General features: G+C 39.4%; 1 protein-coding gene across 1 annotated transcript; it reads left to right on the forward strand.

Annotated features, from left to right (window-relative positions):
* The first annotated feature begins 398 nt into the window (after positions 1-398).
* Positions 399-4251, forward strand: FGF23 (fibroblast growth factor 23). The gene is made up of 3 exons (XM_069762277.1): positions 399-621; positions 2225-2328; positions 3787-4251. Exons 1-3 carry the CDS (start codon positions 399-401, stop codon positions 4249-4251), a joined length of 792 nt encoding a protein of 263 aa, XP_069618378.1.
* Positions 4252-14141: the final 9890 nt, after the last annotated feature.

Raw genomic sequence — 14141 nt, forward strand, 5'->3', positions numbered from 1 at the left:
ATAAAAGCGATATATACAATGGGTAAAAGTCTATATTATGTATGTAAGGTAGGCATATATAGATATAAGTGTATGATTTTTTTTTATATATATATATATATTATTTTTTTCTTAATTATTATATTTTTTCATTAAAAAAAATGAGTGGCGTGGCATTTTGGCTGTTTCCCAGGGTACCCATGTGAAATCCCTTTCCTTAGGTATTTGATGTCTCAGGGCTCTCTTAAATTTCTGCTGTTACGACAGAAAGGATGTTCATAACAAGTTTTTCCTGTGTGATGTCACTATGCTCCAAGCCTTTATATATACTGCAAAAAAAGTTAGGAAGCATCGAATCCTCAGAGCCGAGGACAGGAGACACATCCTATCCCTCCAGCATCTCTCCCAAGAAAGTAGTCATGTCCAGCCTCAGGCAAGGCGACAGTTTAGCGCTTTTAACGTTTTTTCTGACCAGCTTGAAGGTCAATGTCGCCTTTCCCAATTCATCGCCGATCATAAATTCCGGATGGGGAAGTCCGGACCGACTGATGCACCTGTACACCGCCACCGAATGGAACAGCTTCCACCTGCAGATCAACCACGACGGCCACATTGACGGATCCCCGCACCAAACCATATACAGTAAGATTAAAAAAAAATGGCAATTACTAATTAATTTATTTTTTATTTTGTAATTTAAAAAAAAAAAAAAAATTGATTTATTATTTTTTTTTACATTAATAACATCACATTTTTTTTTAACCAGATACGACACCATGAGAACATTTTTGGGTGCTCTTGCTCTCTGTTATCAGCCTATTTTTAAAGGTAGTTTAGTGGAATTTATGCTTATCTCTAATACTAATATGATACTTGGCATCACTTATTATATGGTACTGTTAGAATGGACCCAAGCACAAATGCTTATAACTCCTAGGATTGCTAATAATTCTCATTACATAGCGAGTTTCCGCCATGCAAAGGGTTGATACCCTTTAAATATCTCCATTGCCCAGCAGAATGCATAAAAAATGCTGTCCATCGTCAGCCAGAGGAATATATGCAGTATTTTATACAGGGAAGAAGGGTGAGAAAACTGTCTTAAAGGGAAAGAATCATCAAAAAATTATCTACTGGTTAAATCAAATTTTTAAGTGATTTTTTAAAATTTTTGGCAATATTTAATAATATATATATAAATTATTGTAAAATTTAATATATATTATATATATATATATTTAATTATATATATTATAAAATAACATTATGACATTTAATATATAAAATATTTTATATAATCTCTAAAATGTATTAATATTTTATATATATATATATATTATAATATTACATATAACATATATGTGTTAACTTTAATAATGTGTTATGTATATTACATATATGATAATATTGTTAAATTTAATATGTATATATAATATATATTACATTTCACAATATTTTATATATAAATATACATATTACATTTTATATCTATATAATATAGATATAAAATATAGTAAAATGTAATATATATTATATACACATATATATTAAATTTAACAATATTATCATATATAATATATAACATATTATAAATGTAATAAATATTTATTACCGTAAATGTAATAATATTATAATATACATTAATATTATATTATAATATATATGTATATATATATATATATATATATATATATATGTATATTTTCTTAAAATCTTGCAATTAGCCAAATATTAGATGACAGAGCATGCCCACAACTATCCTCCTTGGAACTAAATGAGTCATTTCCAATGTATTGATGTCTAAGCGTAGAAACTAGAATAAGAAAAAATGTAATAAAAATAAGAGAAATTAATTGAAAAAGAATGCATATAATATATAGTTTAGAATATTAATTATATATTCAATTCTAAAAAAAAAAAAATGTATGATACGTTTTCTTTCAAGGGAGTCTTTCATGAAGAAAACGACTGTTCAAACAAAGCACAGGAGCTCAGTGCACGCTTGGCCAGAAAAGTTTAGTGCACTTTCTCACTTACTTGTTTTCCACCTTCCTCTGTTTCTTATAAAGCCTGAGATGTCAACCAAGGAGAAGGGGGTGGGGATAGATGTAAACCAAGCAGGTGGGAAGGAGCACTGAACTGTTTGGTCACATCAAGGGTGCGCCGTGCTCCTGTGCTTGGTTTGAACAGTTATTTTGTGCTGACAGACTCATTTAATTCTTTTATATTTCCCCCCTTCCTATAGGTGCATTGATGATTAGATCAGAGTCCGCAGGCAAAGTTGTTATTACGGGAGTCAAAAGTGGGCGCTACCTGTGCATGGACAGATTCGGCAACGCTTTTGGATCAGTAAGTATTTACCTCCATGATTCCTTAACATTCCGTAAGAATTCATTAGTCCTCCTGGAAGAAAACTAGTGGGATGACCAATCAGAATCCATTATTTACCAAACAGTAAGAATATAGAGTCATCTGATTGGTTACCTTTAGAAACTGATGTCATTTTTTAATCTTTGCTCTTTTTGTTCTCCCGATTCTCACTTTTTAATGGGGAGAGAGGACTAATCCACTTTTAGACTCAACCCTGATCACTTAAAAGGTGGCCAGGGGTACAATAGTGCACAGATAAATAGTGAAGGGCCACATTGCTAAAGTATTATGACCCCTACAGATTCCAAAGTGATGACCTTTCACTAGAATCAGATGGGAAAATCCCTTTAAGAGCTTATGGCCATCGTGTGAATCCTCCGCTTTTAGTATTGCAACCTATGCACCTACGGAATTATATTTCTACCAGTGATTTCACAGAGGGAAACATGCACATGACTGCTCCTTTATCTATGAAAACCAGTTTAAAGGGGTTGTCCACTGCTTGGACGAGTCCTTCTTATATACTGTAACACATAGTCACTTCCTGCACTGGTGCCGTTCCAACGATGTTGGTGCTCATTCTCTGGCCACTCCATATTATATTGTTTCCCCACTTGAACGTTGAAGCAAATGAGCGGGCGCTAGTCGATTTCATGTTCTCACTCTTCCGAAGAGTGAGTGAAGCATGTCACTAGTGTCCGCTGATTGATTGCAGCGCTCACATGGCATAACGATGCCAGGAGACCCAGAACCAACATTGCTGGAATAGTGCTGGTGTAGGAAGTGAGTTTGTAATATGGGTCAGAGACCGCTCCTGCCGGCGATTCACTGGCACCTGCTGATGTAACGTCAACAGAGAAGCAGCTTCTCATCTCTTCTGCTCTGTTGACGGGACAGGACTGCTGACGTCATGCTGATTGACACCTGTCTCCCCGCTGCCGGTTGTCAATCAGCATGCCATGGACAGTCACGCCCCATCGACAGAGCAGCCTGAAAGAAGAAGAGCTGCTCTGTTGACTGAATCGCCGGCAGGAGCGGTCAGTGAACACTGTGAGCTGGGGCCGAGTAGAACTGTTAGCAACTACCTGCCTGTTACTTGCTCCTATTTTAAAAAATTTGTTCTGGCCAAACCCTTTAAGAAGGGGTTGTCCGAATAGTGGACAAACCCTTTACGACCTGGTTGCCTTGCTTTGATGTGGATTCCAACTGCCAGAAGCACTTTTCTTCAAGTAACCCCCATTAACTTTTTTTTACGAGGTGGCCACCTTTATGTGATCAACAGAGTACCAGGACCAGTGTAGCTTCCAGACCTCCACCAGTAGGCCACATGCTACGTCGTAATAGTCTATCATACACAATGTCTTGGTAATTTGCCACAACGTTTTTTTACTTTCTGAAATGACTTGCCACATATTAATCGACCTCCATATTCCACAGCACTACTTTAGTTATGATGACTGCGTCTTCAAGCATGAAACCCTCGAGAACCGCCATGATGTCTACCATTCTCCAAAGCACAACTACCTTCTAAGCCTAAGGAAGCCAAAACAGTTCTTCCGCCCAGGAATGGACTTGCCTCCCTATTCCCAATTTTTGTCTATGGAGAACACAATCCCAATCACCAGATTTATCACCCCCGAGCCTGTCCGACACACAAGGAGCGCCGATCTGTATCCAGATCCTCTTAACGTAAGTAGAGGAAAGAAGCCGACCCTGAATTACCCAACCCCCAAGGATGCTCAGGATGTCAAACCTTCTGACCCTCAAGAACCCTTGAGACCTAACAAGAATGAAAAAGAAGACCCCGAAGACCCAAGGGGGGTTATCATCACAAGGAAAGAAAACCCACGAGAATATTTTTATAAGAGGACATCCCAACTCAGTGGCTTCAACTCATCTTAAAGCGTCTGCAAAACCTAGCGTAGGTACTTTTAGGGAAAGTCAATGAAATAGTCATCCTCATTTCATAATATTGTTATTTTTAGGCTATATTCACACTTAGCGGTTTTTACCGCGGAACCGCCGCGATTTTGATGCTGCGGGTCCGCAGCAGTTTCCATAGCGTTTACAGTAACATGTAAACCCTATGGAAACCGCAAACCGCTGTGCACATGCTGCGGGAAAAACCGCGCGGGAACGCAGCGGTTTACAACCCGCAGCATGTCACTTCTTTGTGCAGAATCGCTGCGATTCTGCACCCATAGGAATACATTGAACCGCTTACTTCCCGCATGGGGCTGTGCCCACGTTGCGGGAAGTAAGCGGATAATGTGCGGGTGGTACCCGGGGTGGAGGAGAGGAGACTCTCCTCCAGGCCCTGGGAACCATATTTGGGGTTAAAAAATAAAAAATCTGGTTATACTCACCCTCTGATGTCCGGAGCTCCTGGGCGCTGCACGCGGCTGTCCGGTCAGAGTTGCTGTGCGACCAGGACCTGCGGTGACGTCGCGGTCACATGACCGTGACGTCACGAACGGTCCTTCTCGCACAGCATCTCTGGAACCGGACCGCCGGGTGCAGCGCCGAGGGATCGGAACGTCAGAGGGTGAGTATAACCAATTTTTATTATTTTTAACATTACTATTGATGCTGCATATTGCTGCATATGCAGCATCAATAGTATAGGCGGAAACCCGCAGCGGAAAACGCGGAACAAACCGCGATAAATCTGCAGGGAGAACCGCAGTTGTTTTGCCCTGCAGATTTATCAAATCCGCTGCGGGAAAACCCGCAGAGGGACGCCGCAAGGTGTGAACATAGCCTAAGGATACCCTATGGTTAAGGTAGAGCACGGCAAAAAGTGTACATTTCAGTCGAGGTTGTCACCATGGAGGGGGATGTCCACATCTTGGAACCTCCCTAGAGGAGTCTGACTGGCCACCAGGCAACTCCAAATTTCTGGCTAATCATAGATCTTCCCCGGCAAAATCAATTACTTGTTGGGAGTCTATGAAGCCAAACTCAAGGCAATTAGTCGATACTGGTGGTGGATTTTATGAGACAACCCATGGAATTGTCTAAGATTTTTAAAAGTTCCACAAAATGAGATAAAATTTTTTAAAAATTAACCATCACTCAACTTTTGTGCCACCATTGAGTCCAGTTCCGGGAAGATTACTGCCCATGTGCAGCCCATTATTGGCCTTACTGGTAATTGTGCACATACAGGTCAAAAAGGTCCCATGCCAGGACGGCAGGACCAGCAAACTAAAAAACCTCTAAAGACCAGTGGGGCTGGAAAGGAAAAGGACTGAAAAACGCAAGGTTTGGTTAATTATTTGTTTTATGCATTTTTTGCTTTTAAGGAACTTTTTAAAAATCTCAGAAAATTCCTTTAATTTTACACCAGAGATCGACTCAATAAATTATATTTAAAAGGGGTTCCCTAGCCTCATAAATAAGGGGTTTTATCCCTTTAATGAGGTTCTTTTTTTAGGATCAAAGTTCTGAAATTAGGCAAAGAGAAAGAAGGTGCTCTATATATTACAATATTTAATCTATTCTCTCCATAGGTGGACAACCCCTTTAAAAGTAACAGTAACATTTGATGAGGATTTTCTTTTTGTAATTCTTTTAGTACCAGTCAACCCTTATCACATGGTTTAAGAAAAAGATTTTGTGATTGAATTTACTTTAGTTTTTGCACTAGAATTTTTTTGTTGTGGAGGAACGGACCAGGCCTCATGTTGGCCTTGTTGATTATGCAAACCATTCAAAGCTAAGCTTTAATTTTCTAAACTGCACTGGATTCATATAATTTGGACACTCAATTCTTGCTCTGGTCTATAAGGCAATTTTCGCTTTGCAATATGCCATTTATTATTTATTAAGTACGTTTTCAGGCGTAACCTGTTTGGCCACAAGAGGGAGCTCAGGAGGGTACTGCATACTGTTGATACATAGAACATAACTATAAATCTGTATGCAGTACAGCTCTTTAGCTCCCCCTAGTGGACATAGCAGACATTCAATATTTTATATTTTATGTTGATGCAAGAAATGTAGAGCCCTGTCTCAGAAAACATTCATTTAGAATATTTATTAAGAAATTAATAAGAACACAATCTTAGATCTAAAACCAACATGGTAAAGATTCCCTTTATATCCTAAGTCTCCTCCAACATTTTTTTTCCCTAAAAATAGTATTTATTTAATATTTAACTATAAGTGGAATAATGTATTAATAAGAATTTAGGTAACATAAAAACAACAAAAAAAAAAAACACTGAAGTAAAAGTGTACAATGTTTAACCAAAAACTTTCATGACGTGATAAAATCTTATCTAGATCAGCTTCAGATCTTCATCTATTGCAAGTCTCCGCCTGCACATAGATTATTTATTTATGGCTTGTCCTCGAATTAAAAAGGGTTTGATTGTTGAATTGATTTCTACACAATATTAAGACAGAGCATGCTTGACTTTGAAAGTTGTCAAGGGCGCTCCTCGCCTGTTGAGGAACTGTTCTTAAGGGCGTTACCGTACAGTTAAGGAACTATTCTCAAGGGTGTTACCCGACAGTTGAGGAACTTTTCTCAAGGGCATTACCCGATAGTTGAGGAACTGTTCTCAAGGGCGCCTCCCACCTGTTGAGGAACTGTTATCAAGGGCGCTACCCGCCTGTTGAGGAACTGTTCTCAAAGACTTTACCCAACAGTTGAGAAACTGTTATCAAGGGTGTTACCCGACAGTTGAGGAACTGTAATCAAAAGTGCTCCCTACCTGTTGAGGAACTGTAATCAATGGCATGACTTGCCTGTTGAGGAACTGTTCTCAAGGGCGTTACCCAACAGTTGAGGAACTGTTCTCAAGGACGTCACCCGACAGTTGAGGAACTGTTCTCAAGGGAGTTACCTACCTGTTGAGGAACTATTCTCAAAGGCGCTACCCGCCTGTTGAGGAACTGTTCTCAAAGACTTTACCTGACAGTTGAGAAACTGTTATCAAGGGTGTTACCCGACAGTTGAGGAACTGTAATCAAAAGTGCTCCCTACCTGTTGAGGAACTGTAATCAATGGCACGCCTCGCCTGTTGAGGAACTGTTCTCAAGGGTATTACCCAACAGTTGAACTGTTCTCAAGGACGTTACCCGACAGTTGAGGAACTGTAATCAAGGGCGCCTCCCACCTGTTGACTAACTGTAATCAAGGGCACTCCCCACCTGTTGAGTAACTGTAATCAAGGTTGCTCCCCACCTGTTAAGAAACTGTTATTAAGGGTGCTCCCCACCTGTTGAGGAACGGTAAGCAAGGGTGCTACCCACCTGTTGAAAAACTGTTCTCAAGGGCGCTACCTGCTTGTGGAGGAATTATTATCAAGGGCGCTCCCCAACAGTTGAGGAACTGTAATCAAGGGCCCTCCCTACCTGTTAAGTAACTGTAATCAAGGGTGCTCCTCACAAGTTGAGGAACTGTTATCAAGGGCGCTACACGCCTGTTGAGGAACTGTTATCAAGAGCGCTAACCACCTGTAAAGGGACTTATCAAGGGTGCTACCCGCCTGTTGAGTAACTGTTCTCAAGGGCGCTACCTGTCTGTTGAGGGACTGTTCTCAAGGGCGCTACCTGCCTGTTGAGGGACTGTTCTCAAGGGCGCTACCTGCCTGATGAGGGACTGTTCTCAAGGGCGCTACCCGCCAGTTGAGGGACTATTGTCAAAGGAGCTAACTGACAGTTGAGGAACTGTAATCAAGGGTGCTCCCCACCTATTGAGAAACTGTAACTTTGGCAACTCTGTTCACTTTCAGGCTATGCTAAGAGTTGTAGTTTCTCAAGAACTACAGGTTGGAGACCACTGGTATGGAGCCATAATAGGTCACCCATTCAGGTCCTTTGGGCCCCAATAATACTTGAAGATAGCAATTCAAGAACTTTTCCTATATTTTAGGTGGACGAGCAATTGAAGGTCACAACATTACATGACCTCCTATATCATACATATGAGCAATAAGTGCTATATACATCCACATACATTCCGTCTATTGAGGGAGGGCTAAATTTAATGGATTTCATCCCCAGCATACTATTTGTCTATTAACCCCCGATTTTTATATTTGTTTTATAACTGCTGTAAAATGGTTATTGTCGGATAGTGCTTGTAAAGAGAAACACTTTTGCAATTTACTGCTTATTAAAATTTGCAGCCGTTCTTAAGATATCAACAATTTTCTCTTACGTTTGTAGCTCGTTGCCTAGGAGACCGACCATCGCTGCTGTCTGGCTTCTAAGCACTGTGTTGAAACTAGCCAGGATTAGAAGGTAACAGGGATCCTGGCCAGCTTTATCAAAACAAGTATTTACAAGGTCTATAGAAAAGAGCTTGTAAGCACTGAGCATGATCTTCTGACTAGGTGAGGTGGTCGGTCTCCAAGGCAACCAGCTATAAACCAAAAGAAAAGTGTTTATATCTCTAAAACGGCTGAAAATTTTAACGAGCAGTAAATTGCAAAATTGCTTCTTTTTAAAAGCTCTGTCCGACCATACACGTTTATTATGAAAATGGGATTAACCCTTTAAGCTAAGAGGTTAATGGGAGCTTCGTAAACCGAATGGTCAAACCGTTGATAACACTTTGCACTATTATATAGAGTGTGTATTATATAGAGCGTGTATGCCTTTACTGCATTGTCTTGTTTTTGGGGGGTATTCTGTATCCATGTGCCATCACCTCTACTGATATTACTGTTCTACTGTTCCTCAGCTACTCCTCATAGAAATGCATACATGGGTTGGCCCGTAGGCGCTGCCGTCAAAGGACATTGATCATTTTTCTCTGTACCATTTTTGTGATTGGGTTTCATTCAACATTTTGCATCGTTTAGCATGATGAACTCTTATAAATATGTAGTTGAAAACGTCTTCCAATTATTTAAAGGGGCTGTCCAGAATTATAAAAACATGGCTGTTTTGTTTGTTTTTTTTTGCAAAAAATATACAACACCAGTTCAGGGGCTGTGTCTTGTATTGCAGCTTGAGTTCATTGTGAATGAAGATGAGCTGCAATACCGCACACAACCTGTGGACAGATGTGGCGCTGTTTTTGCACTAAAATCATCCATATTTTCAATCCCCTTTAACATTGACTCTTTACAATTATGTCTTTGCATCATGTTAATGTTAACATTCACCATTGTATACATGTCGGACAACAGCATAGTCTTCGGATACACACGCACACACAGTGGAGGCAGCCATTTTGGTGTTATCACCATGGTAGGGATAATTGGCATGACTAACGCAAAGTCTTATAGTCTTAGAGTATCATATATCAAAGAGACATTATGGGGCAAATGGAAAGGGGGTTTAAGCTATCTATCCGGGGGGGAGAAGGGGAGGACCCAAATTCTTCACAGGAAATATCACCCTTAGGGGTTAAAATGGGAAGGCATTAGAAGGCTACCCTGCCTTGGGAGTAAAGGTAGTGGCAAGAAGTTGACATATAGGTCCATATTTCCTCTAGAAAGGCCCCTGTGTTCTATATACAATCTTCATTATCATAATTGATAAATTGGAGCCTAAGATGGCGGCCTCCACTGTTTAAAGGGACCCGTGACCAGGTCAAAAATGACCTGTTTTGTGCTTATCTTATCCTTTTTTTTTTTTTTTTTTTAAATCCGCCCTACGGTTCAAGAGATAAAGGCCCATTTAATTTTGTGCTAATTTTAAGGGTCTTTACTAAAGGGGCGTGGTTTACAGAGTAATTATGCAAAGCATACTAAAGCCACGCCCCAGAGGATCCCCGTGAGCTACGCCCCCTTATAAGAGACCATAAAAAGTAGTACTAGATAAAAAGTCCCATATCTCAGGAACTATAGGGCGTATTGAAAAAAAGCAAAAAAACAGAAAACTCAAAGGAGCAGAAGGAATAAAATAAAGAGAAAAAAAACTGGACACTGTTCACCTGAATACGGGTCCTTTTTAATCTATGTTCTCAGCCGACGTCTTTTTTTTTTCCTTTGTTCAGATTTCTAAGCTCTGATGGCCGGGGGCGTGAATACTTTTTTTTTCTTTGTCCTATGGAGTAAGGTTGCGATATTTATTTATTTATTTATAGTGTTGCACACAAGGTTGTAGCTTTATTTATAGATATTTATGACGCTTATCACTAAGTCGATGTTTCTCTTCTATGCAATAAAATACTTCATCACAAAAATGACGTCTTGTAATATTTATTTATGAGTGTAAGATATGAACAGAGGCGCGAAATGAAGATCTGGGGCCCCTGTGTTATAACACCAATGTGTAGTGTAAAGCAATACTTCCCATTTCTGGAGTTTCTATACCATTCACAGAATGGTGGGGTACAATAATGGGGTATGACGCCACCCCACCTGGGGTTACACTACAGAGATATGAGCCAGACAGCAGATGGCTGCTTCACTATATGTACAATGTGTCTGACACTGTATAGGTGGTCCGACGGCAATGACCCTGGAGGATTTCAGTGTCTGATACAGTATATAAGACACAATAGGTACTGAATAGATAGATAGATAGATAGATAGATAAATAGATATAATAGGAAAAAAAGGGAACAGCACAACTTAAGTACTTATCTTCGGGTGCAAGGCCCCAGGCAACCAGTCCAACGATTGCACCAAATTCACAAAGAAAAAAAGAGGCAGCACTCCATAATAAAGTGAAAAAAAGTGGAAGGTTTTAATCGACCCACATAGCCGGGCGACGTTTCAGCTCCATCTGAGCCTTTCTCAAGCAGTGAGTAACCATACCTAACATCCATTTATACGTGTCTCAACACATTACTAATTAATCCAATTATAATTTACATTCAGTTTGTGCTCTTATATATAAAAATATATTTCATCCTTTGCTTATATTATCATCATGTGCTCATGTTCCTAAAAGTGACTTGTGCTTCAGTGTAAATAAAAACTCATTCCTCTTCCATAAACCTCAGATTCACATCATATTCTACCCATGATTATCGGAATAATAGTAGGTACCCCAATATCCGTTTTCTATATTTATTATACATACAACACTGTCCACTTACCCCTGTTGCACATGTGGACTGATGGAGGACGATTTGTTTGTAAGTCGGCGTTCCTTGCCGCTTACTACGCATGTCTCTGACGCATCACTAAGCAGGTTCGCTGTTCTGACCAATTAGACGCTCTGTGTGGCATTCTTTTCTCGGCGCATGCGCAGTAGCGCTATAAATCGCCATATTGGTTGAGGAACATTACGCTCCAGCGTCCTGTATTACTGAATAACATAAGTGATAAGTGAATAACATAGTTCTTTTTGGAGCGCTGTAAACCTGCCCTGATTATTGCACACTGTGTTATCACCATTTGGGCAATAGCGTTGAAGATCCTACTAGATCCCTTACCACGGTGCTGCATACATAATAGGACTACATACAACTAGTACTGCACTATTGATATTCACTATATTAGTCTGCAGATCTGCATACACCCATCTGCCCAGATATGGCAAGTATACTATAAAGTCAATACCTAGTGGATCGTCACATTGGGTCGTAAATATAATCCATAATAAAAATGAAAAAAGACAAATAGTAATAAGCCGGCATATATTACAATGATCTCTTAGTTTTTTAGCTCTATTTTTTCTTTACTTATATATTTATTTATTATTTATTTATTATTTTTAAGTTGAGCTACTGGGATTAATAGGCATGCCTCAGATATCTTGGCTATATGGATGGCTGCTTATTAAAGACAGCCCCCATTAGTCAATGGAGTCACACTGCCCCTCAATTGTCCCTCCGGACCAAAGTGTTGCAGTCATGTCATCCATATGATACCGCTACCAATATCCCAATACCCCAATGTTTAATAAGGATCAATTATATATCCCCTAGAATAGGGCCAAAAAGGTGCATACTCGTGTCATATTTCAGTGAGTGGGTTCCCTTCTTCAGTGGTTAATAGCAAACAACCCCTCTATGGTTCCTCCGGACCGGGGTATTGCAGAATCAACCACTGGATGCCAGCCACAGCATGACAACCATAGGATGTTCACACTCATATCAAGACACTGTACTCCATAAACTGATGCCATAATATATTTATTTAGACCCAAATGAGCGATCCACCAAATACAAGTGCTACTTATTCAGCCAAAAACCAGGCAGATAGGTGCATACATATATTTCAACGACACGGAAATCAACAATTAATAATTTCATATTTATATGTAATTTGAATCCTCCATAGTTCCACATATCCACAGGGGAAGTTTTTCTTTCCGGGATTGGTATCTAAGGAATGAAAGATAGAAATAAAATGACAGATATAAAATATCATTTTTAAAAAAAAATTTTTTTTCCCTGAGTTACAATTATACCAAGAAAAACAAGGTTACTGCATACCTTCTCATAACACCGTGTGAACATTAAAGTCTACATTTAGTCCTTTCGGTTTGAGTGTTTTTAACTCATAAATCCATTTGAGTTCCTTCTTTTTTAAGATCTGCTCTCTATTACCTCCTTTCCTTTGGACTGGGACTACATCAATTATTCTACACTTTAGATCTTTCTCTTGATGATTCAATTCTACAAAGTGTTTAGGAACCGGAAGATCCATTCTCCTCTTTCTAATGGTGTATCTATGCTGATTCATCCGAACCTTGAATGGACATATTGTTTCTCCAATATACCAGAGGTTACATGGACAGCTTAGGAGGTATATTACGTGATCCGTGTCACATGTCAGGTATTCCTTAATTTGGTAAACCTTCCCTGTTGTTGGATGCTCAAAAGTAGGGCCTCTTACCACATGTGTGCAATTGACACAAGTTAAGCACGGGAAACAACCCCTCTTTTTTCTACCAGTCAATGTCAGCTGTTGGTTTCTTGACAATGATCCAGTGTCCGATTTTACTAGGTAATCCCCCAAATTCCTACTCCTTTTATAAGAATATAGTGGTGGCATAGAGAATTCTTTTTCTTTTTTTCTTTGTAGATAAATAGATAGATAGATAGATAGATAGATAGATAGATAGATAGATAGATAGATAAAAGAATGGCTGTAATTTGTTATATTATTCCTGCATTTATGTATAAAGAAATTCTGAACAATTATCAAAAACAGCTTAGAAAAAAAATTATGCCTTTTATACGCATACATAAGATATGTAACACAAGATCCACCATTCACAATAGGTGATGTCACAGCTCACCTCCTCCTTCTCTACAATGACTGATAACACCTCTATATACAGTAGATAACACAGGATCCACCATTCACAATAGATGATGTCACAGCTCACCTCCTCCTCCTTCTGTACAATGACTGATAACACCTCTATATACAGTAGATAACACAGGATCCACCATTCACAATAGGTGATGTCACAGCTCACCTTCTCCTCCTGTACAATGACTGATAACACCTCTATAAAAAGTAGATAACACAGGATCCACCATTCACAATAGGTGATGTCACAGCTCACCTCCTCCTCCTCCTGTACAATGACTGATAACACTTCTATATTCAGTAGATAAAACAGGATCCACCATTCACAATAGGTGATATCGCAGCTCACCTCCTCCTCCTGTATAATGACTGATAACACCTCTATATACAGTAGATAACCCAGGATCCACCATTCACAATACGTGATATCACAGCTCACCTCCTCCTCCTGTACAATGACTGATAACACCTCTATATACAGTAGATAACACAGGATCCATCATTCACAATACGTGATGTCACAGCTCACCTCCTCCTCCTGTATAATGACTGATAACACCTCTATATACAGTAGATAACCCAGGATCCACCATTCACAATAGGTGATATCAC

Source organism: Ranitomeya imitator, chromosome 4 (assembly GCF_032444005.1).
Source record: "Ranitomeya imitator isolate aRanImi1 chromosome 4, aRanImi1.pri, whole genome shotgun sequence".
NCBI classification, from domain to species: domain Eukaryota; kingdom Metazoa; phylum Chordata; class Amphibia; order Anura; family Dendrobatidae; genus Ranitomeya; species Ranitomeya imitator.

Coding starts and splice junctions, on each gene's coding strand:
- FGF23 (XM_069762277.1), top strand. CDS start 399: ATGTCCAGCCTCAGGCAAGGCGACAGTTTAGCGCTTTTAACGTTTTTT. Junction 622..2,224: donor CCCGCACCAAACCATATACA/GTAAGATTAAAA, acceptor CCCTTCCTATAG/GTGCATTGATGATTAGATCA. Junction 2,329..3,786: donor TCGGCAACGCTTTTGGATCA/GTAAGTATTTAC, acceptor CATATTCCACAG/CACTACTTTAGTTATGATGA.